The 27174-nt window shown below is 41.6% G+C and overlaps 1 protein-coding gene across 1 annotated transcript in view; it reads left to right on the top strand.

Annotated features, from left to right (window-relative positions):
• Positions 1-27174, top strand: part of LOC124612533 (cactin) — a 158107-nt gene that overhangs the window by 14738 nt on the left and 116195 nt on the right. Inside the window, exons 2-3 of the mRNA XM_047140799.1 lie at positions 18565-18768; positions 20666-21092. Of these exons, the coding sequence (XP_046996755.1) occupies positions 18565-18768; positions 20666-21092 (631 nt within the window). The remainder of the gene's footprint in view (positions 1-18564; positions 18769-20665; positions 21093-27174) is intronic.

Here is a 27174-nt window from a genome sequence, read left to right as displayed (position 1 = left end):
TTACACTTGTGAATCTACCATGGATAAAGGAGGAGCTGCCATTTACACAAAACAAGGATATAAGTACAAAATTGTAGAAGTAAGCAAATTTTTTTGTGTTGATCAGCACTTTGAAGCTTGAGCATGTGAACTACAGCCAGATAACATAGTGTTGATATTAGCAACAGTGAACAGGTCCCCATTAGGAGATTGGAAGCTATTCATTAAAGAGTTTGTGAACCATGGATGAAGGGTATCAGACGGATGCCATATTCCTTGAGTTCTGGAAAGCGTTTGACTCGGTGCCCCACTGCAGACTCCTAACTAAGGTACGAACATATGGGATTGGTTCTCAAATATGTGAGTGGCTCGCAGACTTCTGAAATAGTAGAACCCAGTACGTTGTCCTCGATGGTGAGTGTTCATTGGAGGTGAGGGTATCATCTGGAGTGCCCCAGGGAAGTGTGGTAGGTCTGCTGTTGTCTTCTATCTACATAAATGATATTTTGGATAGGGTGGATAGCAATGTGCTGCTGTTTGCTGATGATGCTGTGGTGTATGGAACGGTGTCGTCATTGAGTGACTGCAGGAGGATACAAGATGATTTGGACTGGATTTGGTGTAAAGAATGGCAGCTAACTCTAAATATAGATAAATGTAAATTAATGCAGATGAATAGGAAAAATAATCCCATAGTGTTTGAATACTCCATTAGTAGTATAGCGCTTGACACAGTCACATCGATTAAATATTTGGGCGTAACATTGCAGAGTGATATCAAGTGGGAGAAGCATGTGATGGCAGTTGTGGGGAAGGCGGATAGTCGTCTTCGGTTCCTTGGTAGAATTTTGGGAATATGTGGTTCATCTGTAAAGGAGACCGCTTATAAAACACTAATACGACCTATTCTTGAGTACTGCTCGAGCGTTTGGGATCCCTATCAGGTCGGATTGAGGGAGGACATAGAAGCAATTCAGAGGTAAGCTGCTAGATTTGTTACTGGTAGGTTTGATCATCATGCGAGTGTTACGGAAATGCTTCAGGAACTTGGGTGGGAGTCTCTGGAGGAAAGGAGGCGTTCTTTTCGTGAATCGCTACTGAGGAAATTTAGAGAACCAGCATTTGAGGCCGACTGCAGTACAGTTTTACTGCAGCCAACTTATATTTTGCGGAAAGACCACAAAGATAAGAGAGATTAGGGCTGGTACAGAGGCATTGTTTTTCCCTCGTTCTGTTTGGGAGTGGAACAGGGAGGGAAGATGCTAGTTGTGGTACGAGGTACCCTCCACCACGCACCATGTGGTGGATTGCGGAGTATGTATGTAGATGTAGATGTAGAGTTTGACACTCTATTTATGCCGTCTGTCAGACAAAAAGAAGTAGTTACGAGGGTGGTTCGAAAAGTTCTCAGAATGAAATAGAAAAAAAGGAATTACATCACTGAAACTTTTTTTATTTTTCAATGTAGTCTCCTTGTAGATTAATGCACTTGGTCCAACGATGATCCCATCTTGAAAATGAGTTTCTTCCAGGCCTGCAAAATAGTTGTCAATTCAGGCTATCAATTCTTCGTTTGAAGTGAATCTTCATCCACCAAGAAAAAATTTCAGTTTTGTGTAGAGGTGGAAGTCTGACGGAGCCATATCAGGTGAATAAGGCGGGTGTGGCAACAATTCATATCTGAGTTCATGTAATTTTGCCATGGCGATGCCATGTGTGCGGGCACGCAGTGTCTTGATGGAAGATGACTTCCTTCCTTGCTAAACCTGCCTTATTTCACGTATATTTTGTTGCAATTAATCCAGGAGGTTAGCGTAGTATACTCCAGTAATTGTTTGCCCAGTGGGGAGATAATCTACAAACAGAATCCCCCTCGGATTCCAGAACACTGATGCCGTGACCTTTCCTGCTGAAGGAATTGTCTTTGCTTTCTTTGGTGGCGGAGAATCAGCATGTTTCCACTGCTTTGACTGTTGTTTTGTCTCTGGGGTATAGTAGTGCACCCAAGTTTCATCTGTGGTCACAAACTGGTGCAAAAAAATAATGTTCATTTCTCCTAAAACGGGCCAAATGTTGCTCCAATATGTCCATTCTCGTGCATTTTTGATCCAGCGTCAAGTATTGTGGCACCCATCTTGCAGATAATTTTTTAATTTCTAATTATTCAGTTAAAATTTGATATATCCTTTCAGATGACATCTGGCAAGCTTGAGCAGTTTCACGCACTTTCAGTCGGTGATCCTCCATAACCATTTTGTGCACTTTTTGCAATGATTTCTGGAGTAGTGACACATCTTGGCCAACCACTGTGCGGATCATCATCTAAGCTTTGCTGACCAAATTTAAATTCATTTGTCCATATGGCAACAGTTGAATATGACGGAGCAGAGCCCCCCCCCCCCCCCCCTCCCCCCCCTCTTCCCGTATTCTGGAAATCGGTATGAATGCCCTTTGCTTTCATACCTTTCTTTACAAAGTTCTTAGTAACTGCTCAAATCTCGATTTCCCCCCCCCCCCTCCCCCGCCCTCATCTTCGCAAATCACTACGTGGGAACAACAACAGAGCCACATCATCATCGCCACAGCTGTCTTCCTAGAGTACTGATGTGGCACCTGTTTACAAGCAACAGTCCAATGAATATCACATAATCAACTTGTTGTGCTAGTGCTGACCTCTCGTGGTGATTCTGAGAACTTTTCAAACCTTCCTTGTATTAGTCTGTGGTGCTTTCATTGTGAACTTTCTAAGCAATTCTGATAGGAAAAGTGAAATAGAAGTGTTATTAATGACATAACTTAGAATCAGTGATCAGTTGCCCTACACATGTAGCCCAAGACAGTAGCACTCTAACAGATAATGTATTTGTACAGCAAGAGGATGTGAAACTAACACATGCTTTCCCTGTGATACATGGATTATCAGACCATGATGCACAACTGATTAACTTACAAAACCTAGAAGGATGTACAGTTCAGAAACCATTAAGTAAAAGTGTAAGGCTGGTCAACACAGGATCTATAGAGCATGGTAAATGCAACATATTTCTTGATAAATTTTTATCCCTTTTTGAACACTGTTGCCCCAAAAAATTACTAAGTGTAACACCAAACAGTTTTCAAAGAAACCTCGGATTGCTACAGGTATTAAGGTGTCTTCATAAAGTAAAAGAAAATTGTATGAGGCAGCAAGAATTAGTGAAGACGCAGAAGTGATTTTACACTATAAAAATTATTGTATCATATTGAGCAAAGTTGTCAGAAAATTAATATATATATATATATATAAGAGGTGAAATTAACAACTCTGGCAGTAAAATCAAATTAGTATGGAATGTTGTTAGAAGAGAGAAGTTAGAAGAGAGAACTGCTGGGGTAGGTAGTATTACTATTAAAGAGGATGAGACCATCTTAACCAACAGTACACACAAGTAGCTATTGTATTTAACAGCCATTTCGTAAGTGTAGGTGAAAAAATTGGTGAGAATATTTAAGGCCAAGCAATACATGGAAGACTCAGTTTTGAGAAATCCTAGTCAGATTAATTTTCATCTAACAACCTCTTGTGAAATAAGGATAATCATTAAATCTTTGAAAAATAAGTGTTCTGTTGGAGTAGATGACATCTCCAACAAGATATTAAAACAATGTGGAGCAGTTACAGCTGGTGTTGAGTCACATCTGTAATGCATCACTAATTCAAGGTATTTTCCCAGATAGATTAAAATATGCCATTGTCAAGCCTCGCTACAAAAAATGGAACACAACAGATGTCAATAATTACCGGCCAGTACCCTTGCTTACAGCATTTTCAAAAATCGCTGAGAAAGTAATGTACTCAAGAGTGGTTAGCCATCTCAACGATAAAAAAATTGGTTCAAATGGCTCTGAGCACTATGGGACTTAACATCTGAGGTCATCAGTTCCCTAGAACTTAGAACTACTTAAACCTAACTAACCTAAGGACATCACACACATCCATGCCCGAGGTAGTATTAGAATCTGCGACCGTAGCAGTCGTGCGGTTCCAGACTGAAAGTAAATCACAGTTAAGATTTCAAAAATGCTGTTCCACTGAAACAGCAATATACAATTTCACTCCCCACATAAATAAATAGTAAAGTGTCCCTAACAGGAATTTTCTGTGACTTATCCAAACCATTTGATTGTGTGAAGAATGTCATTATGTTACAGAAATTACAATTCTATGGTATAAATGGAACAGCATATGAGTGGTTTAAGTCATACCTACAGAACAGGAAGCAAAAACTTTCTTTATATGGTTTAAGTGATTTAACCCATTAGCGCCGGAATTAATTTTTTCATGATTTTTTTTTTAATTGCATTATTATGTCTGTAAAAGGCATAAATTACACAACAGAGTTGTTTCGATGAAAGTCATTACCGCCATTAGCGAGATATTTGATGTTGCCATATAGCAACGCTAGGCGCTTTCACTACCTAAATTTATATGGATTACAACTTCAATTAAAATAAGTAGGTTATTGAAATTTCTTATTACATACACAAGTTTTGGGCAAATTTGTTATTCAGTCTTCATCATACAATTGATACTTTGTAACACAGTATAATTAATAATCAAAAATCAGACCTTGAACTCAGCATTATTTTACGTGAAATGGAATAAAACAGTCAATACACAATCCCACATTACACTTTGAACACATTGTTCTCACAATAGATTTACAGTCCTTGTGTGCACACCTTTTCTTCTTCTTTCCTTCTGTGTGCTGGACGAGGTGGTCAGTCTTATCAAACCTAATTGAATCTGATATGCGGCTGTCGGAACATGCCCTTGATGCAGATAGTCTCCCGGCTCCGTTTGGTAAAGCTTGGTGTCTTTGCAAGTACACTGTTGCCACTTCTCTCTTGAAATCAATCTGAGAAATAGTTTGGTTTCTTGCTTTATTATACAAAATCCAACTGTTTTGTATGGCGACATCTAACATCCATGTAAAGAGACACCAGTACCAATTCTTGCTTCTTATTGCAGTGTGATAGCATGCTAGATTCTGATCCATCTGACCAGTACCTCCCATATATGTATTATGTTTAGCTACCAGTTTGGTCTGGGAATCATTGTATTTCGCCTTTTTAGTTGCGAGAATCTCTTGACTTGGCCAACTTCTTGTGCACCACATGAAGAAGAGAGCATTGTGACAACTGAGTTGTCCAGTCACCGCACCTACAATAATCCGTCATTCTTTTCTATTGCTGTCTCAAATATCCCCGATCTTTCTTGGAAAATAATTTTGGGGCTCAACAAACACATTACCTTCAATATTGTCAATATAAAGAATCTCCAGCACCTCAGCAAGGGAGAAACCTCTTCTAAAACAAAGAAGAGAAAATTCGTCCTTTTACTGAGTACAGGCGCCTAGCGTTGCCATATGGCAACACCAACATTCAAACGGCCTAAATGAATGAAATTTATTTCACAGCAAGCAGTAACCTCCAAAAAATATATATTTGAGTATTTAAAGCACAACCATACTAAAAAACCAATTTATATATTGTAAGTTACTGTATAAAACATACTTACTCGAACTTATACTCCATTTTTCTTCGTCATTCAGCAAACAATGACTTCCAACACTGCTTACACCGCAGAATTTAAATGTATTGTTAAAACTGTTGCATTGTAGTGATCTTTACAGTTTTGCAGAACGGAATACAATGCTGCCAACACTCTCACTTCGTTGATGCCGTGGAATCAACGATTTACAAAAAGTGTTGCAAATGTTGCCGTATGGCAACGCACGGCGCTAATGGGTTAAAGAAGTTTCCCACTTTGTCTAACTGTGGTGAAATTACATTAGGTGTTTGACAGGGTTTGATCATGGGTCCCCTTCTGTTCTTGATATATGTGAATGACCTCCCTTCTTGTTTGAAACAAGAAGCTAAACTGACACTGTTTGTTGATGATACAAGCATCATTATTAATCTTGTAAAAGAAACTCCAATAGAAAATTATCCGAATAAAGTCTTTGGAAAAGCTATTGATTGGTTTTCTGCTAATGGGCTTGCTCTGAACTTTGAAACAACACAGTACATCCAATTTTCTACTGCAAGGTGTACAGTTCCCTCAATAAAAATAACACATCAACAAAAGTCAATACCCAGGATAGAGCATACCAAGTTTTTGGGTGTACATATAGATGAGAATCTGAATTGGAAAATTCATGTTTTGGATGTCCTAAAGCAACTAGGTCCAGCAACTTTTGCAATCAGAATAATTGCTAATTTTGAGGATACAGAAATTAGCAAGCTAACCTACTTTGCCATACAAAATAATATTTTGGAATAACTCAACACTTAGGCAAAAAGTATTCATTGCTCAAAAGAAAGCGTTAGAAAAATGTGTGGGGCTCATAGTCGCACATCTTGTAGGCATCTGTTTAATAGGTTAGGAATTCTTACAACAGCCTCACACTACATTTACTCAGTAATGAAATTTGTTCTCAACAACATTAACCAGTTCACTGACATTCATGATTATAATACCAGAAGAAAGAAAGGCTTACACTATCCTCTACTTAACCTGTATCTGGCACAGAAAGGGGTAAAATATGCTCCTGTAAAACTTTTCAATAAATTACCAGATGAAGAAAAATGTCTGACAGCCATCAGTAATAGTGTTGAAAATAAATTGAAATCACATCTCCTTGACAACTCCTCCTGTACCATAGGTGAATTCTTGAATAGGAATAAATAAATTTATAGCTATAATATATGCATTTTGTGCCATTTAAGGGATTGGGGTAAGTAATAAATATTTAAAAAAAAAAACACCTTGATTCATGTGTGCATCTTGTTTGCACTTGACATGTTCCACATCATAATGGTTTCTGTGAAACTGGTAAGCGGAACACAACTAACTAACTGTGCATCCATTTTTCATCTTATGAGTGAAGATCAAAATATCTGTGAATTTCACAACGCGGCAACTATGTCGTCTAATTTCATTTAGGTGATGGGGGTGGAGGGACCCATGCCCCATGGATTCTCTCTCCCCCCCCCCCCCCCCCCCGCCTCCCCCCCTTTGGGTACAGCCTCACCCCTCGGGGCCCACTCATGTACACCTCAGTGGTGCATCCCTCAGCCACTGCTTCGTCTTGACCTATCACAAGGCCCGAAAGACTGGGTTCATCCCGAGGCCTTTCTCCACCAATTTTGCTCCCACCTTGGCACATTCTGGGGTTCAGAAGTAGTCATGTAGGCTTTGCTTATATTCATGCAGGGCATACTGAACTGTGCTTCTTGCTGGATGGCTGTAGTATTTTCACTGCGAAGTCGGTAGCCGTCTCGTGTGCTCTTGAGCATATCCATTCCTGCACCTATGAGTCCTTTCTCATCTGCAGTGACTCATTGAGCAGTTTGCAAGCACTTGATCAGTGTTGCCCTCACCATCCCTTGGTCATGGCTATACAGGATTCCCTATATGCCCTTGACCATTGTGGATACTCAGTGGACTTTGGCTGGATCCCAAGCCACATTGGGATTCTGGGGAATGAACTTGGTGATAGGCTGACCAAACTAGCTACCAGCAAGTTGACTCTTGAGATTTGTATTCTGGAAACAGACCTCTGATCAGTATTACGCCATCAAGATTTAGGGATCTAGAATGCAGAATGGCTCATTCTGATTTCACACAACAAACTATGGGTGAAAAAGGAGTTTCCCTCCCACCTCTATCACATACAATTCACCTAGCTTTTTGCTTTTACTAACTTCTGCACGATGTTTTAGCAGTAATCGCTGTCTTGCATATTACCCTCTCTTCCACCTTTAAACTCTCATGTTTTCAAATCTTGTTCAGCTCAGCCCCTGACAATCAGCCTTTCCTTCTAATCCCGTGCGGTAAGTCTCCCCTGACCAAGAGCTCTGGGCAACTTTTCTGAACTTGACACCTTTTCCTAGATCTCACCAGTCCTTTTCCTTTACTCCTGTTGCCACAGCTTGTATTTCAGAAGTGTAGCAAAGAAAAAAAATCCAAGGTATCATGGTGGCCTTTTAAGACAACCTTTATGTAATTATAAATAATCCACAAAAATACCAAATACTGTCGGCTTCAGTGCTCAAAATACAGTTCTCTATTTTTTAACTTTCACTAGGTACCTCTAGTCTGTTTATGCGCCTGTGTCTATGATAATGTGAGAAGTGCAAGGTATATTTCACACCAGTCTATTTCTGTAACTGATAATAATGGTATTTACGTGTTGCTTTGGCTGTTTATTTTTCATGCAGTAATATTAATAGCCATATAGTCACATCCTGCTATAAACAATGATGATAATGACAGCAACAGCAGGAAGGTAGAATTGGTATCAATGACATTTCATTTTTTGTGTGTTTCAGTTTGTTTCCTCCTGTGGAATCCAGAGGCCTCAGTTTGATTTGTATGTGCATGTTAGTGATTGTGCTAAACTTATAGGTCTAAATACTAAATGCTGTGGATATGTTAGTGAAGAATTATGCCCACTACAACAGAGCACATGATTTAGGAGTTTTGAAATACCAAACAATAATGTAAAGGGCAAATTAGTTCTGATAGCTTCTTGGGCAAAATTGTAAATGGGTAAAACTAATGATTTTGAATATCAGTGGCACTGGAGTTAAATGGTAATATTCATATTATTGCTGATGATTTATGAGCACAAGGCCATGGTCCAAGGCATAATTCTCTGCCTAATGCTTTGTCTTCCAGTACTGGAGACATCATCAAAGGCTTGAATGATTCAGAAAGCAGTTACAGACTCCAACAATCTTAGCAAGCCGTAGTGTTTGTATGTATACACACAACAGTTGGTTTGTGCTGTCATCAGGCCACTGCCTAAGATCACGGGGCCGCGCCAACATCTGCTATGGAGCTTGTTGTGGGGAAGAGTTGGTGCTGTTTGTTTTATTTGACATTAATGTCCATAACTTGTCTAATTTAAATCCACCTTTTTCTTTTTTGTTGAAATTGTGTTTGTGCTTTCAACAGCAAAGGAGGAGGATTGAAACTAGACAAGCTGTGGTCCTTAATACTAAACAAAACAAGCAGTGTCAACTTTCCCCCACACCGAGCTCCATAGCATTTGTCAGCACAACTCTGTGATCTTAGGCAGTGGTCTGACAATGTCACAAACCAACTGTTGTGTGGACACATACAAACAGTTCGGCTTGCTAAGATTATTTGAGTCTGTAGCTGCTTTCTGGATCGTCAGAGCCATTGATGATGTCTCCAGCATTGCAAGACAAAACAGTAGGCTGAGAATTATGCCTTGAATTGCAGTGTTATGCCCGTAAATCAGATATCAGCAATAATACATGTAATCCTGTATTCCATGAGTAATGTGTGTATTTTTATATGAGAGTGCTGAATATTAGGTGATTATAAGTCTAATAAGATATTGGTACAGTGAAATCCTCCCTCTCTTTGTGATGTAAGTGGACCAAATAAGATGAATCTGTGGTTAACATCCTGACATGTATTTGGAAAGAGTCTGGTTGGAATCCATGTGCGACCCTTATGATTTGGGCTTTTCGTGGTTCCCCTGTCAATTGTTCATGGTCCTGTGATTAGCATGCTAATTCACGATCAGAAGCCCCGGGTTTGACCCCTGTCTAAGTTGGAAATTTTGTCCTTTGGGACTGTGTGTGTGTGTGTGTGTGTGTGTGTGTGTGTGTTTTGTTCTCTTTGTAATGTAATAAGACTTCCATCAGGCAACTGAACTCCCCAGAAGGGGATTCCTCACCAAAAATACCATAACCACATCTCATTTTTTCCGCTCATGGTTTCCCTAAATCACTATAGCCAAATTCTGGGATGGTTCCTCCAACAGGAACGTGGTCAGTTAAGTACTGTTTAGCGACAACAGGTCTCCAGCTGTGGCTACCTCCGTCTATTTTAGCCCTACCAAATTCTCACTATTTCTAGATATCAGATCTTTCTTATAATCAATCTTACTTTAACCAAAGGTGGGAGATGTTAACCATAGTTGGAAACTATGGCACCACCATTTAGGATAGGGAAAGTTAGTTTTGTGCAATATTCTGAGCACAAGTTACAGCCAGGTGCTGGCCAGATTGCAGTGGGTTACACATACCAGCAGTTGTGAAGGCAAATGGAGGCCACAGGGGTGTAGAACTGCCGGAGAAGGCACACCCAGCAGTTTGCATGGCGCAAGTCACAGGCAGAAGGGGGCCACTGGCCAACCTAATGTGGTAGGAGTACGTGACGCGAAGCGGCGCGCTTGGCAAAACAGAGGTACACAGCCGAGTATAGATAGGTGCCGTTTTCTAACGAGATTCATTCAAGTGTGGCAGTTCTCCTGGACGATGGGGCGTATCACACCACTGGGCTACATGCAGCAACAGATTGGGCGTCAGTGTTCCAGTCCACAGTGGGTCAGTGGTTTGTCCCTCTGAGGCCGATGCAGGGTCCGCAGCCAGCCAGTGGCGGGCCACTCTTCAGCTCACTACCGCAGGCAGTTTTCTCGGCTCCCGACTCACGCCGGAGACATCCTGAGGCGAGGGCCGCAAATTCGGACACCAGATCATGGGCGCTTGTTGACACTGCCACTTGGGCCACGCCGGCGAGGACACGTGACGCGAGCACTGTGCGGTTGTCAGATGGCCGTGTGGCAGCTCCCGGCAGAGCAGCGCAGAGACATCGAGGACGGTGGCCGCAGAGTCGGCTGTTGGCGCAGCCATCCTGACGTAATCAGAACTCTGCAGCTGGCCAAGGCTGGCACGACACAGCATTACATTGCACAGGCCGCTGGGGTGCTTCCTCAGCATTGTGGGGCCCAGTGATGCAGACCGAGGTGAACGAGGACACTGTAGTTCGAAACACTAAATAATTTGGAAAGTTCTCACCGAGTTTTATACGGCACCTCCTGGCATCAGTGACACTGATGCTCATACTAACAACAGTCCTAGTAGTTCAAATTTAGCCTAAATCAACTGAAACTGGTAATAACATTTAAATAAAAATATGATGTTCATAAAACACTTATTTATTTCCTCATTTCTCTCTCATGGATTTCTTGTTGCAAATGGGGGAACTGATAATATCGTAGTGAAGGCACTTTAAATTATTATACCACCATACTTTTCGTCATTATTGTCCAACCGTGTTCCATTTTGTCTCTAATGACATCAGTGTCAATAAGATATGAAGGTTTAAGTTTTCTTCCTTTTATAAGATAAATGGCTGCATGGAGGCTACAATCATAAGGTGACCAGTATCTTTGATTCTCACTCTGTTTCATTTCAGTCATAATCTACTTTTATAACTTATTATTTTCGCAGTTCTCGTACAGCTGGTGGCTGTTAGCTTTTTCTGGAAATTCTCATGATTGCTTCCTATGCTTTTGTTGTGGATGTGTATCTATTGATGGAACTCAGAAGCTCTTGTCAAGACTTTCACCTACCCTCTTGTGTTATTCCCTTGCCCCTGTCCTCACCATTTAAAAAGTTGCAAGATTCTCACCTCTAGGGCACTGATATAATCTTCACATAGACACTTCCTGTCCCTGATTGTGGAATGACACTCCTGTTCCTGATTGCAGAATGGCACTTGTTATTCCACCAAGGGAAGGTTGCTTCCTAGGTGTTCCTTTGAATTTGGGGTGGATGCATCAGTGTCTTGGTGAATTATGATGTAATGTGATCCACTCAGTCCTGGACACCTTCACACTCCTTGAAAACAGTTAATTGCCTGTAAAGCATCCAGCTAGCCTTTCTGAACAGCCATCTTGGCAGCTTCCTTTTGTGATCTGCTCAGCCTTGCAGATGGATCCAGATAAGGTAGTGGTTGCTGCCATAAATTTGCCACACACTTCCCACAGAGCAGTGTCTGCAAGGGCCCTCAAGCAGCAGGAGAGGTCTTTATCTGTAGATAACCCTGTAGCGGTGCCAGAATGAGTAGCTTGACATATATTCATCAATATGACATCTGGGACAAGTGGTATTGAATACCTGTACTTCACTTTGCAAAATTTAAGTCCACTAAAAGCAGGGAGGGAAGGGGTAGTTAAGCAATAAACTGTGTGAGGACCTCCGTAGGCTTATGGGCTGGGAGATGCACAGAGCACACCATGAAATTTGACATGGCCATTATCCTAATAGTGACTACTTTTAGGTTTGTTATTAAGGGCACAGGTGAAGAGTGGAATGTGTCCTGTTGCCAGTAAGGTTGTCAATGTTCCGGAGATGATAGCCTCCAAGTACAAGTGCATCAGTAGTTCTAAAATGAGTCTCTTGGAGACATGCAGTTTGGTCTGCCTTGTATGAGAAGTCTTTATTCCTCCAAATGGATCCTGCATCTATTCATAACATTGCCGAGACATTCCTCAGACACTGGCTGAATCATCTAAGACCATTATGACGGCTGAATCATCTAAGACCATTATGGCCAATTCTAGCCAGAATCCAGCTTTCCGTTGTTGTTGGGAGATCGAGAAGAGGGTAGTGTTGACTTCCGTTCTGCCAACATGGAGGAATACTACAAGCCTTTCTCTCTGGGCACTGAATTCCGCATTGTCAGTAGCTCATGGCACTGCACCAGGTTAGAACCTGATAACATGCAGCATGTTGAAACAGTTGAAACCACAGTCAGAGGAGGTCCTCCCTCAGCTCTTCAATGAATTTGTATGACAGGAGACTTTCCCAATTTGTGGAAAGAATCTATTTTTTTAAAACTAGGGAAGAATCGGAATCACCCCAATAGTTATCATAGTGCCAGTCTCACAAGTTGCATAGAAAAGACACTGGAGCATATATTCAACTGGCACCTAGTACAGGTCCTCAAAACCAGGTCACTACTCATTCGCTCCTTTTGTGGTTTCAGGAGGTATGACTCCACACTCAATAATCTGACACTGTTCGAAGCGATGATTCAACAAGCTTTCCCATGTAAGCAACTTGTTGTAAGTGTATTCTCTAATTTTGAAAAGGCCTACAATACTAGCTGGAGGCATAATATTTTGTTGCAGCTATACAAGTGGGGTTTCCTTACATATGTTCCCACATTCCTATAGTCCTTTCTATCACTAAGTTATTTTAGGTAAAGGTTCAGGAATGTCCTGCCTGACCGTTTTAAGCAAGAAGTGTCTTAAGTGTAACAGCATTTGCTATTGCAATCACATAAGGAGTCCTGTACAGTATTCTTTGTTTGTGTATGACTTCTCCATTTTCTGCACCTCCTCAAACCTTGCAATGACTTCTCAGCTATTACAGTTGAAGCTTAACCAGTTGGAGGACTGGACACACCACAGGGTTTTACTTGTGTTTGGAGAATACTGTGTGTGTTGATTTTAGTCGCTCCCACTCTCTTTTTAATTTAGCTGTTTTAAAACTGGGGGATACTATTGTTACTTTTATGGAAAATATGAAATATCTGGGCTTGACTTGTGATGAGAGGCTAACGTGATTACCACACCTTAAAGAACTAAAACTGAGATGCCTCAAAGCTTTAAACATCCTTAAATGTGTCAGTCATAGGTCTTGAACAGTGCAAATACCAGGCTGGAATATCAACATCAACAGTGCTAGGAAAAGAACATATTGTTCCTCACTGTATAGATGACCTGGTGAGTCGTAGACAGGCATAATGAAAAAGTGGCGTGCAGGGTCTAGATGGCAGTGTGATGTGACTGCTGGATGCAGTATCAGGAGATGGGGAGTGAGGAATAAAGCGAGGAATGGAAAATGAAACAAACAGGTAACAGGAAATAATGGGCAGGTGCATGGGCAGAGGGCGACACACAGTGATGGTGAGGGGACACGAAATGGGAGAGGTGATACGACAGAGGAGGCAGAAACTGTTGGGTGGAGGGTGTGGGGATGGTTGTTACCGTAGGTTCAGGCCAGGATAATTTCTCTGTCCACGAAATTATCCTGACCTCAACTTATGGTAGTCTACTGACCCTTCACCCTCCTCCCTAAAGTTTTTGCCCCCCATGTCTTATTACTTACTCCATTTTCATGCCTGCTCACCCTCATTGTGTGCCGCCTTTTGCCAGTGCACTCACCTGTCCTTTCCCTTTTCTTGCTTCTCTCCTTTCCCATCACTCCCAATTTCCCCCACCCTCTGATGCTGCACATGGCAGTCATGTCAGGCCACCATCTAGACCCTGCACACCACACCAGACGGCACTCGTCTCCCCACCCCTCCATCGCTGTTCACTCACAGTCACGTTCCAGTCAGAGCTGCCTGTGGTAGCGGTCATGTGTGCGTGAGGTGTGCTCGCTTATGTGAATGTGACAGTGTGTTTCTTTGCTGAAGTAGGCTTTGGCCGAAAGCTTTAATGTGTAACAGTCGTGTTGTTAAGCCTGTCTACAACTCGAAAGGGTCATCTTTACGGTGAGTAGTGATCTATCCTTTTGCTAACACTGTTGCTAGTCATAGGTCTTGGGGAGCCTACAGAGCATCTCTGCTCCAACTTTATAAAGCCTTTGTGCCAACCCGACTTGACTATGGATGCCAGGTTTATGGATCAACAAGGCCTTTGTACCTCAAAATTTTGGATGCAGTTCATCAGTAGGGTATTAGGCTGTCAGCAGGGGTTTATTGTATGAGTCAGTTGCTAGCTTTTATGACAAGGCTGGTGAATCTCCACTGTCTGCTCGATGTCTCCTCCTTGTGGTACACCAAGCATGCAGGGCTCTGTCTTTTGCAGAATTGCCAGCATCCATCTCCATTGCCCACCTGCCACTGAAATATTTGTTCCATAACCATCTGTGAGCAGTGAGGGCATTTGGTATCCATGCAAGGGAGAGCCTGGAGTTGTTACAAGTTTATGCCACTTGGTATCCCACTGACTACTAAAGAGTCCCAGCTTCCTTTTTGAAGTGACTGAATACAGGAAGGATTGTACTAGATATCATATTTTCACAATTAAATTTAATGAGATTTTAAATTATCTTCTAATTTTTGTTAACTGTTTACACAAATGGGTGTAAGCAGAGGGATTTTAGTGGTTGCTGCATTATGTTCCCCAACATTGTTCTTAGGATAGGACTTCAAGAGCAGTTCCCAGTTTATTGTTCATAATTGTTTGCTATCCTGTGGGCAATGGAGCACATGAGACTGCATTGTAGCAAGAAATTCCTCATCTGCTCAGATTCTGGAAATACCGTTCTTGCTGTTAGTCAGACGTACCCAGCAGATCAGATGATGCAAGAAGGATGCTCTCCTTCTCTTGCAGAGACAGGAAAAGAAATTTTCTGCTGGCTTCCAGGGCACATCTAGGGATCCATAGAAATGAACTCTAACTCTGTAATGGATCTGGCAAGGAGGCTTGCCTCCTTCCATCTTTTCCTTGCTGTTCTCCCCCCCTGCAGACTGTTACCACATACTTATTAGTGGGAGGCTCAGTGGCTGGAAGTAAGAAACAATAAGCTGCAGTTGGTGAAAACTCATTGTGTTCATGGCTTCTGACCACAATAAGCTGAAGAAGTAGCCCTTACAAGGCATAAGAGTGTGACACTGTCCAGTGACATATTGCTTTATCTTATACCGCTAGGAGCTGCCTTTGCATTACAGATGTGAAACGTAGCTGGCAGTACGACATTTGTTAACTGAATGTTTTATGTGATGACCTGAGGGCAGACTCGGGCCTCCCACAGGACTTGCTCTCTATTTTAAATGATAATGAGGCAAGTGTGGTTCATGTCTTAAGGTTTTGCGTGAAGTCAAGACTTCTTCCCAAAATTTTGGGTGTGATATTTTAATGTGTTGTAAAGTGGCTTGGTCAGCCGTTATTTCTAAGTAGTCACCCAGTCACAGTAATCTGGCCCTTTTTAACAGTACAGGTACTGATAAATTATCCTTGATGTTATCAAGTTATTGTAGTTTGCCTGATTTTTATGAAGGGTCTTTTATGGGTCTCACAATCTCAGGGTTGTATTTTCAATTTTTGTATGTATATACAACTTGGCTTTCAAATTAATTGTTTTTTTTTTTTCATAGGTTTTCACCATCATCATCTGCCTTTAATTTATGCGAGGGTGTTTATGAGCTCACTGTTTAGTGCTCTAAACCACTAAACTAAACTAAAACTAAAACTATTTTTCATAGTTGTTTTTCTAAATGATACCAGTTTTGTATGTTCTGTAGTGTTGTGGAAGTTGAGTCACATCAATTTCGCTTTTCTTTACTTATACAGTTAAAACTTGGACTGTGCCATAGGTAATTGCATAAGAGTCTCTATTTCAACAAAAATGTAAATATTTTATGTGTTAAGAAGACCACTCACTGGTGGGCCGGGGGTTGTGTCGGGTGGGGTGGGTAGAGAGGGAGAAAGAGGTGGGAGGCAGGAAGAGGGGTTTGGGAGTAAGTAGCTACTGGCTTGGAGGGAGGCAGTGAGTTTGCTGGCTAGGAATGTGGGAGGGAGGGGTATGAGATGCCCAGGCTAGCCATGTGATGCATGAGTGTTGGAGGTGGTGGGGAGCAGTGAATGGTGAAGGTGATGGGGGGGGGGGGGGGGGTGAATTGGAAGAGGATGATAGGACAGAGGAAGGGGGAGCTGTTGGCTGGAGGGTATGGGGGCAATCAGTGAATGGAGATTGCGGCTAGAATGGTTCTGGGAGAGAAGGATATGTGGCAAAGATGACTTCCATTTTGGAGGTATTACACTATCAAATTTCTTTGTCAAAGATTCGATCAAATATGTGATCAAATATTCCGTCAAATACATTTGACAAAGATCTTTGACGTAGCGCTAGAAGGGGTATTACACTGTCATCTATTTTTCGTCAAAGTTCAAGATGGCTGACAACAACAACTTGTTATTAACCACAGCAGTTGCATGTACCATAATTGCACTGTGTGCACATGCGGAGGAGAAGCGAGGGGGGAAAAAAAGGAATCATACCTGGGTGAAGCCGTGGGTTTTACGACGACACGATAAAAGCATTCAACGTTACGTGAGCTTATAGTGGAGGACGTCAAGTCGTACAACAATTACTTAAGAATGGATGAGCATACATTTCTGTATGTGCTCAATGAAGTGTATCCTCATATCACAAAACACAATATTCACTTAAGAACTGCTACATCTGCAGAAGACAGGCTCACTGTAACACTCCGATTCCTTACTGCAGGAGAGGGTTAGTTTAGGTTAGGTTAGGTTGTTAGGTTAGGTCAGGTCAGGCCAGGCCAGGCCTCGTCTCCAATCGTAATCCATTTTTGTATTCAGTGCGCCTCACGCTGTAAAATGTCTCATCACCTTCATACATCTCTATTAATTTTGTAGTTGTCGGCACACACCAATTGTATTTACAGGCAAAGTTCATAAAAACACTACAGACGACAGAATGCTAGCGCTCCATGTGGTAACATATCACATTGCAGTGAACAGAAGGCAAGTGACTTCTTTGATCAAATCTACAGCGAGGCTGTAGATTTGATTAAATATTGGACGACATTTGACAAAGTTCCCTATTACACCATCAAATTTCTTTGACAAAGATATTTGACAAAGAAATTTGAAAGTGTAATACCGGCCTTTGCACAGTTCAGAAAAGCTGGTGGAGTATGGAAGGATCCAGATGGTTTGTGCTGTGAAGTAGCCACTGAATTCTAGCATGTTGTGCTCAACTGCATGTTGTGCCACCAGTAGTCTTATTTGTTCCTGGCCACAGTTTGGTGCCGGCCGTTGATTCTAGTGGAAAACTGGTTGTCAAATTCGTATAAAAACCTGTGCAATGATTGCAGCAATGTTGGTACACGACATGGCTGCTTTCACAGGTGGCCTGTCCTCTGATGAGTTGGGATAAGCTTGTGGCTGGATGGGAGTAGGAAGTGTGGGGTGGTGGATTGGGCAGGTCTTGGCACCTGGGGCTTCTATGGGGATATGACAATTTTTGCCAAGGGATTGGCAGTGGGGAGTGGCTTAGGAATGGATTAGCATGTTGTGTAGAATGAGTGGGTGACAGAACACTACTTTAGGAGGGGTGGGAAGGATCTTGCGTAGTATGTCCCTCATTTCAGGGCACGCTGAGAGATAATCGAATCCCTGATGAAGGATATGGTTCTGTTGTTCCAGTCCAAGGTGATACTTGGTGATGAGGGAGGCTTTCCTTTGTAGCTGAAGCTTAGGCATGGTGTGTCAGTTTATGGCATGAGAGATCTGTTCGCAAACTATGTTTGGGAGTCTGTCTGTGAAGGCCCACATGAGACCTTCACTATACTAGACAAGAGGTTCTCGTCACTGTTAATGGGTGGCCAGGCTGTATGAGACGGATTTTTTGGGGGGTAGAAAGGGCAACAGCTGTTGGTGATTAGTTGGTTTAATAAGGACAGAGTTGTTGATGGAGCCATCAGAGAGGTGGAGGTCAACTTGCAGGATGGTGGCTTGGTGGGTTGAGGGCCAGGTGAAGGATACAGAAGAGAAGGAGTTGAGGTTGTGAAGGAATGAGGATAGGGTGTTTTGGCACTGAGTCCAAGGGTTTGTTTGAGTTCTGGATATTTTTATAATCCTTTTGGCCCACTAATTTTCATATTGAGACAGTTGTCGTCATTTTTTACATCTTGAAAATGTTTGTCTATTTATATGTAAATTTTTGTTTCTGCAGATCAACTAGCAGCACAAAAAAGGTGAACAGTGACTATGGCAAAATGTATGTGGACACCCCTAGGAGTACTGACGATGAACAGCAGAGAAGAAAGAAACAAAAAAAATGTACATCACCCGGCAAGAACCAGAAGAAGTCAAAGAAAAAACATAGTGATGAAAAGTCACGAAATAAACATAGGAAATCAAAACATAAAAGCAGGAAGTGAGAGCTCTGATTTAATACTTTATTTTGTTGTTTATTGTAAAATGAAGGAAGAATGTCTCAACATTTAATGTTCATGGATGATCTTGAGATAAAGGGATATGTCTGTAAGAATTCATTAGTCACATTATTTGCTCAGATTGTGTTGTGCTTTCGAGAATTTATTGCCTTAATTATTTATTATCCTTAGAGAGCTACTAGTCTTAATAATTTCTCTTTTCTCAACATTCACCTGTTCAGCCTGTAATATCAGCATGGTTTTCTTGGAAGATAATTGACATATCGAATTTCTTTCTCCTTACTTGAGCTACTTGTGAGATAGCTCAGCTTAGAGTCAGTTCAACTTAGAGTCATGGTCAGAATTTAGACATACTATCACACATAGCTTCTGGATGTGTGTGAGAAAAGTAATGTATAAAAATTACTATGTCATTGATATCTTTTTCTCGTATAAGTACTTTAAAAAGTATTTAAAATCGCTGTTCTGCTCAAATTACATTCAGATTCAGTTAATGCTGGTCATTATCCAAATCAGTTTTTAATACAAGCTCTGTCAGTGGGTGTATTGTTTCTTCTATTTTATTTTAAGAAGTAAACATGTACTTCAGGAAGATTATTTAAATAACAAGTGTCACTTTTATCTGTAGTTTGTTTTAACCATTTACTGATTAGTGTCTATTTTAGGAGTATCTTAAGTAAGAAAGTGCCATCCAATGTTATTCATATTTACAGCTCAGATGTCTCACCATACAGCTCAGATGTCTCACCATAAATTGATACGAAAGTAAAACCTACCTCCTTTGATGAATCACATCACATCACAGCAGCCTCCATCAGGTGGATCAGTTTTGAGAGTGAACCTTTTTGTCTGTGTGATTTACCACTGCATTCATGTCCAGCAGTTACCACCATTTTAATTCCAACAATATGTTTTTTATTACCTTTACTCAGCCAAATTGGTGAAAGATAATTTTCAGCAAACAGATCTATTCAAAATCCATCTCATCTTGGGATTTGCACTGCAGGGAGATACAGCGATCTGAAATTTTGCATACCCCATGTATACCGTCGTGCTGTAACCCAGTCAGATGTTACATTTGTTTGAGATTTTGCTCATTTTGCACGCACAGTCCGTGTTTCTTTTCATGTGCCCTAGTTGTTATGATTTTTGAGCACCAACACAGCGTATAGCACCAGCAAAGTGTGTCAACATGTATTTCACAGCGTGACTGCTACAACTTGTCCCTGATGGTGCTACTGTTTCAGATGTGTGGAAGCAACTGCTCCTCCAAAGCAAGTGATAAGAAATGTAGTTGACAGGTGTAAAGTGTACTTACAATACATGAATCTCTGTTATAGAGTATTCATGGGAAGTAGTATGTGTTGTTACCTCATTGTGCAACCACTAAAATCAGTCGCAGAGACCTCCTTAGATGCCAGTGACAGTGGCTTGCTGCTAACTTCATTAAATTTATTGATAATGAAAAGGAGAAATGAATGACAGTGCTGAAGGAAAAGGTGACGGAACTTCCAAGCAAAATATTAAAGTTGAGTAAGGTGATGGTGTGGAAGAACTCAAAATCACAAAGAGTGGAACTGGAGAACCTACCCCAGAGAAAATAAATATCCTGTTCACAATACCGATAAATACACTAATCTCTGCAATGTGTTGGAAGGTACAAGCAGTGATCAGAGTACTTATTGAAAAGACCACATTGTCTTCTTCACAATAGCACCTCCCTTGGTTTCCATGTCCTGAGTACCACACCACTAACCTGTTTTTGTGGTTTTGAAGTTATTGTGGCAAGTTGCAAAAAGGATTTATGTTGGACATTAACTATAATAGCCAGTCCACTTATTAACTACATATTATTGATCATCCTATATTACCTTCCAGGGCATCATCATCATCATCATCAACAGAATCATCATCTGAGGAAAACTCAACTGAGTCATCAGATTCTGATTCTTCCTCACGTTCTGTTAAACTCCTACAGAAACTGAAGGAGGAGAGATTACGGCAAGCAGAAGAAAGGAGAAGACAGAAAGAACTGATTAAAGCAACTGAAACTCCAGAGGAAAAGCGCTTGCGGCGCCTGTTGAAGAAGGAAGCGAAAGAGCGCAAACGGAAGGAAAGAATGGGTTGGGATAATGATTATCTTCATTATACAAACACAGACAATCCTTTTGGTGATGCGAACTTGTTAGCAACATTTGTTTGGTCAAAAAAATTGGATAAGGATGGACTGACGGGATTGAGCAGAGAAGAGTTAGAAATTCGTAATCGACAGAAGCAAGAGGAAAACAGAAGAGAACTAGAAAAGGTAGTTTCTCATGCATCTCAATGTTTTGTGATGTTATATCCTGAACCAGGTGTCATACATTGATATATAATTTTGCAACAATATGAAAATGATAGTGTGAATATTCATGTGTTTTCTACTTTGGAAGAAGGACCTTGTCTGAAACCTTAATTATGTTAGCAGTCCTTTTCATTGTGTCTGTCTGTGACTCAGCAGCTCCTCTATGTGATGACTAACAATCTATCCTTTCCTTATTGTTGTTGTTGTATCCTGGACGTCCCACTGTTTGATATAATTTTGCAAGTGCATTCAGTGTATGTGTGGATGCTGTCTGCAATCTGTGTTGCAAATAGAGGTGATACTAAAGAAGTCTTAAATTAAAGTGTCATGCCAAGTGCTAAAGTCTTACTGCATGAACAATGAAAATGTAATAAGCGATAACATTTTTTCCTTTCATCATTTTGTGTATGTGCAGGGGCGGAGGGGGGGGGGGGGGGGGGTCAGTGAGAAAGTTTTTTGTGAAGGTTTGAAATTATTTGTATGCTGTCAGTTATGCAGCCTCAAAACAAACATGCAATTTCTATCTACATGTATTATTGTGTTAAACCCTTTTTTGTCTGACAAAAAAAGGAGTGAAACAAAACAAAACACCATGAGGTGGTGGGTGTGTGACGTTCTTTCAATGATTACAGTCTTGAATCAAATTTACAAAGCATCTGGCAGTTTGTGCCCACTTATCAGTATGATACTGCACCTCTTTGGCTTGAATGGATGCATTGATTCAGTTGGGAAGTATGTCATAAAGACATTGCATCCTTCCCTATGGCAAGCTGGTTCACAATTTTTGTATCGGCTCATCGATATCCTGGATATCGGAACTGTGACAGAGTTGACATCTGAGCTTGTTTCACACATGTTCCATCACAATTAGATCTAGGGATCTTGATGGCCATGGGAGTACCTCAACATCACACTAACAATTCATAGAGACATGGACCATATGTGGATGAATACTGTTGTGTTAAAGAATGGCACTGCTTTGCCTCTCCAGAACATTGGAAGAATGAGACCTCTTCTAGGTCACTGCCATATAGTGGTTTGGACGCAGCCATTTGCATTTTGATGTTAATAGCAGCCTACATATGGATGGTAACACCCTAGCCCAGCTGCTGTTAGTCTCTGAACAATGGTGTAGGATGACACAGAATGTGGCAAGGATTCCAGTCTTGTTCTTGAATGGCAGATGTGTATATGAAGAAGTTACTATGTGTGTGGTGCACAATATGCTGATCCTCCCTTGTTGTGCTCAGACACGAGCCTCACACTCTCTTGCAGTAAACGTCGGGCCAATGTCACATCAAATGTCCCACAAATCTGGATATTGCACGAAACACTAGCAGAATTGAGACCTACAATAAGGCTCACTTTCAAACTCTGTCTGGTACTGATAACATTGTCTCATATGAGTATGCAGCAGCTCCACGTCCTTCACATTGATCATTCAACATCTGATGTTGTTCACCCCGCTTATAAGCCAAACCTGATAACAGCACGAACCAGAAACAGCACAAACGCACTTTCATGGCCTTTACACCAGTCTCAGAGAACAGCAACTCGAGTCATTCATGTATGCATGAATGGTGTGTAAGTTTACTAAGGTATATTGACATCCAGCCATGTCTACTGGCTGCAGCACGTTTATTGTCAGGCTGTGTGTGTGTGTGGGGGGGGGGGGGGGGTAGGCACACATTCGTTTATGTGTCTTGTTCCTTTAATGTGTATGTAACTGCAGAATTTAACCGTGAAAAACATTTTCGAGGAGAGATCCCCAGCCCCAGCGGTGGTGTAGACTTTATGTAACTAAATGTACGGTGATGTGGGTAAGATCCAAGGTATCACATCCTGCAGCCATTCTGCCTGGTGGGCCCTCATTTGTGAGTTATTGGGGGGTGGGGAATCGGAATTTTGTGTGACACTCAGAAACGTACCAAAAGCTATATTACATAGTCTGGTGGTGGGATGTGATGGATAGGATAATAACTTCAGATGCAAGAGGCTGTGGGTTTGAATCACGTCAGGTGCAGTATTTTTTAAATAATTTTGATTTTCGTTCCTTTGTCACATCATTTTAATCGCAATATAAATTTCTTCATTTGCTCTCATTTTCTTTCCTATCATTCTTTTCCCACTTAAAATCTTTGTTAATTTGTTTTCAATCAATTTTATGTATTAACTTCAATTTAATTTCCTTCAATTTGTCATTGTTTTTTCGTCAAGGTTGTTGTGATCATCATATCTGTTTCTCATTTTGCTTGATTTGTTTTACTTCTCTGCAGTCATTACCCTTGCTTCCTGTAGTGGTCGTTCGCTTCCGCAACTGCCGATTTCTCCACCTGTCCCAAGCTGCAATGCTGCTTATATTCGGTAATCCAATTGTTGTTCGATATTCTAGTCATTCCGACAGAAACTTTTCCACATGTGCAGGATATGCCATATATTCCCAGCATTGCAAGTGGGTCCCATTAGTCCTTTGCTGATCTGAGGTGCTCTTTGACCTTCTTTGTCACTTTATAAATAGTCTTTACACCTGTTTGTGTAATATATGGCCATTTCTGCCCATCATCCTGGGAATATATGGCAGAAACGCTATATCCGGCATTTCTTCTTTTGACGAGTCACTTTGCGATTGTTAGATTTGGTGACACTTCTTGTGTAACGGGTGGAGTATCTGTAGCTCCTCATAACACTTATCCAGGTGTTGCATGTCATGTTTGAGATGCTGCAGCTCACATATTCATCTTGTGTATGTTGCAAGTGTTTCAGTCATCCCTCTCTTCTGGCTTGGGTGTTGATTTTACAGTTTATGCAGGTACTGGTCTGTTTGTTAGTTTTCAGTTCACACCATGTCCCAGATTCTCACCATTCCTTGTAACCAGCACATCTTGAAAGGATAGTGTCGGTCTTTTTTTACCACCATAGCAAATTTTATGTTGGCATGGAGACAGTTCAGATGTTTTAGTAAGTCACTGAGCTATTCCTCATTATGTCTTCATAAAACAAAGATGTCATTGAAGTATCTGTAACACACTTTAGCCCAGCTACAGTGTTTTGAAATGTTTCATGAAGAAGTTGGCCATCACTGTACTAAGTAGACTACCCGTGATGATGGCTTTCACCTGTTCATAAAAGTTGTAACTCCATGTTTAATAGCTTGTGGTGAGGCATGCAGGAAAGAGCTCGATGGTTTCATGCGGGAAAATGGTACTGATATGGTTCAGAGACTCATTGAGTAACACTTTGGTAAACTAAGAAACAATGTCAAAGATGACCAAGATGTTCTTTGGTCCAAGTTTTAATTTCTTCAGCTTTTCAATGAAATTTCCATAGTCCCTTATGCATGCATTGGACTTTCCCCACATGTAACTGAAGGAGAGAGACAATGTGTTTCACCAGTTTATAAGTTGGTGAGCCAGAAGTGCATAACATTGCTCTTAGTGGATCCTTATGCATTTCTGGCAATCCATACTGCCAAGGTGGTAGGACTTCTGTGTTGGGCAGGTTCCTCTGTACGTCCATCATGAGAGAAGACACCTTGATTGACTGATTCATATTCTTTGTGATCCTCTGTGTCAGATCTGCTCTTTGTTTTCAATAGTCATCTGATCTAATAGGTCCCAAATCTTCTGTTCATAATCTTCACTCTTCATTACATTGGTCGCATTTTCCTTATTGGCAGCTATTACCAGTATGTTCTCTGTCAGCATTAAGGCTGTTACTAACTTGCAACTCTTCTTTCCCCAGGTTACAACCAGGGGTTTTACTCAGTATTCTGGTAGTTCAGAGCGAATTTATTCAGCTTTTTCACAAGGAAGGGTATAAATGGCCATTTTGATGTTAGAAATGACATCCTCCTCACATATAGTTTTGGTGATGATAGCAAAGTTCCCTCCTTTTTTGAAGGAAAGGCTGTTCCTCAGTAGCCAGTTGTCATTCACTGAGGTTCCTCTTTGTCTCCAACTTGTATATCTGCTTCCTGCATCTTGGAAACTTCTTCTCTGTTGCTCAGTGCAGCAGTTGCCTGTTCCTGTGAGTGATGCTGTTGATCTTATCCCAGTTTTCTTCAAGCATGCTGCCACTTAGCTGATAGAAAATGTCCAAAAACTACTCATCTGTTCTTGCCAGGTCTCTTGCATGAATTCACTTTTGGAGAGAAGATCGTTCCAGTCTGTCAATGACATGATGTGCTTGGTGGGTGGTGGTGATTAGGCATTTACTATTCAGGAACTTTGCTGTGGTCCCTTTATTCCCGCACCACGACAGAAAGGTAAGAGGGGATAGCAAATGTACTTTTTTCTTCCACTGTTGGCCAAGGTGTTGGTACAGTCTACAAATCTCCTCCCCATAGACGTGTAATAGAAAATTGTTAAAGCTTTCATGTCAACTTGTTAACAATTGCCCATTAGTTTCTGTCTTGGATTCTTTGGCCAGAGTTAGTTTGAACATTTTTCTGAAATTTTGCCAGCATGAGTGGCTGCCGCTATAAAAGCTTCACCCTCCAGTACTGGTGGTAGACTGGAGTCAAGCTAGTGGCCACAGGTTATATGTACCTGGCGTCCCAACAACCTAGGGTTTTTCCATGGTCATTACCACTGTGATTCTTCCCTTGCTACATTCAGCAGTTGTTCACTGCAATATGGGAATCCAGGATCCATTCACATTGACAATAACTTCAATAAGAAAAGGGGAAGCCTCAAGGTGAACATATTCTGGATTCCCATTCGCAATGAATAACCACTGCCGATAGCAAGAGGAGAAGCACAGTGGTAATGACCATGGAAAAGTTGTTGGACACTGGCATACCAGGTTTGTATAATCTGCAGCCATGAGCTCGACTCCAGTGTGTCATCGGCAATGGAGGCTGGAGCTTTGACAATGCCAGCCACTCGTGCTGGCAAAACTCAGAAAAATCCCGAAGAAAACGTCATCTGAAGAACCTGTGACAGAAGCCAACACTCAGTTTGCCAATTTCTGTGATACAAAAATGCAAGGAAATTCTAACCTTGAGGAAACTTCACAGATTTTGTCATGCAGAACAGGACTTACAGAGAAACTACACACATCAAAAAAAGTTTTGCATCACACTGCTTCCCAGAACCCCTGAGGATAGATGTTGACTGAGGATGTTGTTTCAAAGACACAGTCCCTTTGACTGTTCAGAGTTGTCACTAAACCCACCCAAAGATGTAAACAGCCTTGCACGAGTAGCGCATATCAGATGGAGGGGGTCTGACAGTCCCTGATCAGTTCCAGTCATTCCACCAGGAAGGAGGTACACGGCTTGTGTTGTCTGTAGTTCAACCTCGCCTAGACGGTCAGTCTGTGGTTCGATCGCCTGTGCATTGTTACCTTGTTCCAGGAAGGCCTCTCAACAAGGGAAGTGTCCAGGTGTCTCGGAATGAACCAAAGCGATGTTGTTCGGACATGAGAATATACAGAGAGACAGGAACTGTTGATGACATGCCGCGCTCAGGCCGCCCAAAGGCTACTATTGCAGTAGATGACTGCTACCTACAGATTATGGCTCAGAGGAATCCTGACAGCAGTGCCACCATGTTAAATAATGTTTTTCGTGCAACCACAGGATGTCGTGTGAGGCCTCAAACTGTGTGCAATATGCTAAATGATGCGCAACGTTACTCCTGAGGTCCATGGCGAGGTCCTTCTTTGCGACCACGACACCATGCAGCGCGGTAGAGATGGGCCCAACAACGTGCCGAATGGACCGCTCAGGATTGGCATCACGTTCTCTTCATTGATGAGTGTCGCATATGCCTTCAACCAGACAATCATCAGAGACCTGTTTGGAGGCAACCCGGTCAGGCTGAATGCCTTAGACACATTGTTCAGCGAGTGCAGCAAGGTGGAGGTTCCCTGCTGTTTTGGGGTGGCATTATGTGGGGCCGACATACACCGCTGGTGGTCATGGAAGGCACCATAACGGCTGTGTGACACGTGAATACCATCCTCTGACAGATAGTGCAATCATATCGGCAGCATATTGGTGAGGCATTCACTCCCCCATCATGCACATTTTGTGAATGAC

The sequence above is a fragment of the Schistocerca americana genome, chromosome 4 (assembly GCF_021461395.2).
Source record: "Schistocerca americana isolate TAMUIC-IGC-003095 chromosome 4, iqSchAmer2.1, whole genome shotgun sequence".
Taxonomy (NCBI): domain Eukaryota; kingdom Metazoa; phylum Arthropoda; class Insecta; order Orthoptera; family Acrididae; genus Schistocerca; species Schistocerca americana.
This window is presented reverse-complemented; position numbering and strand designations above follow the sequence as displayed.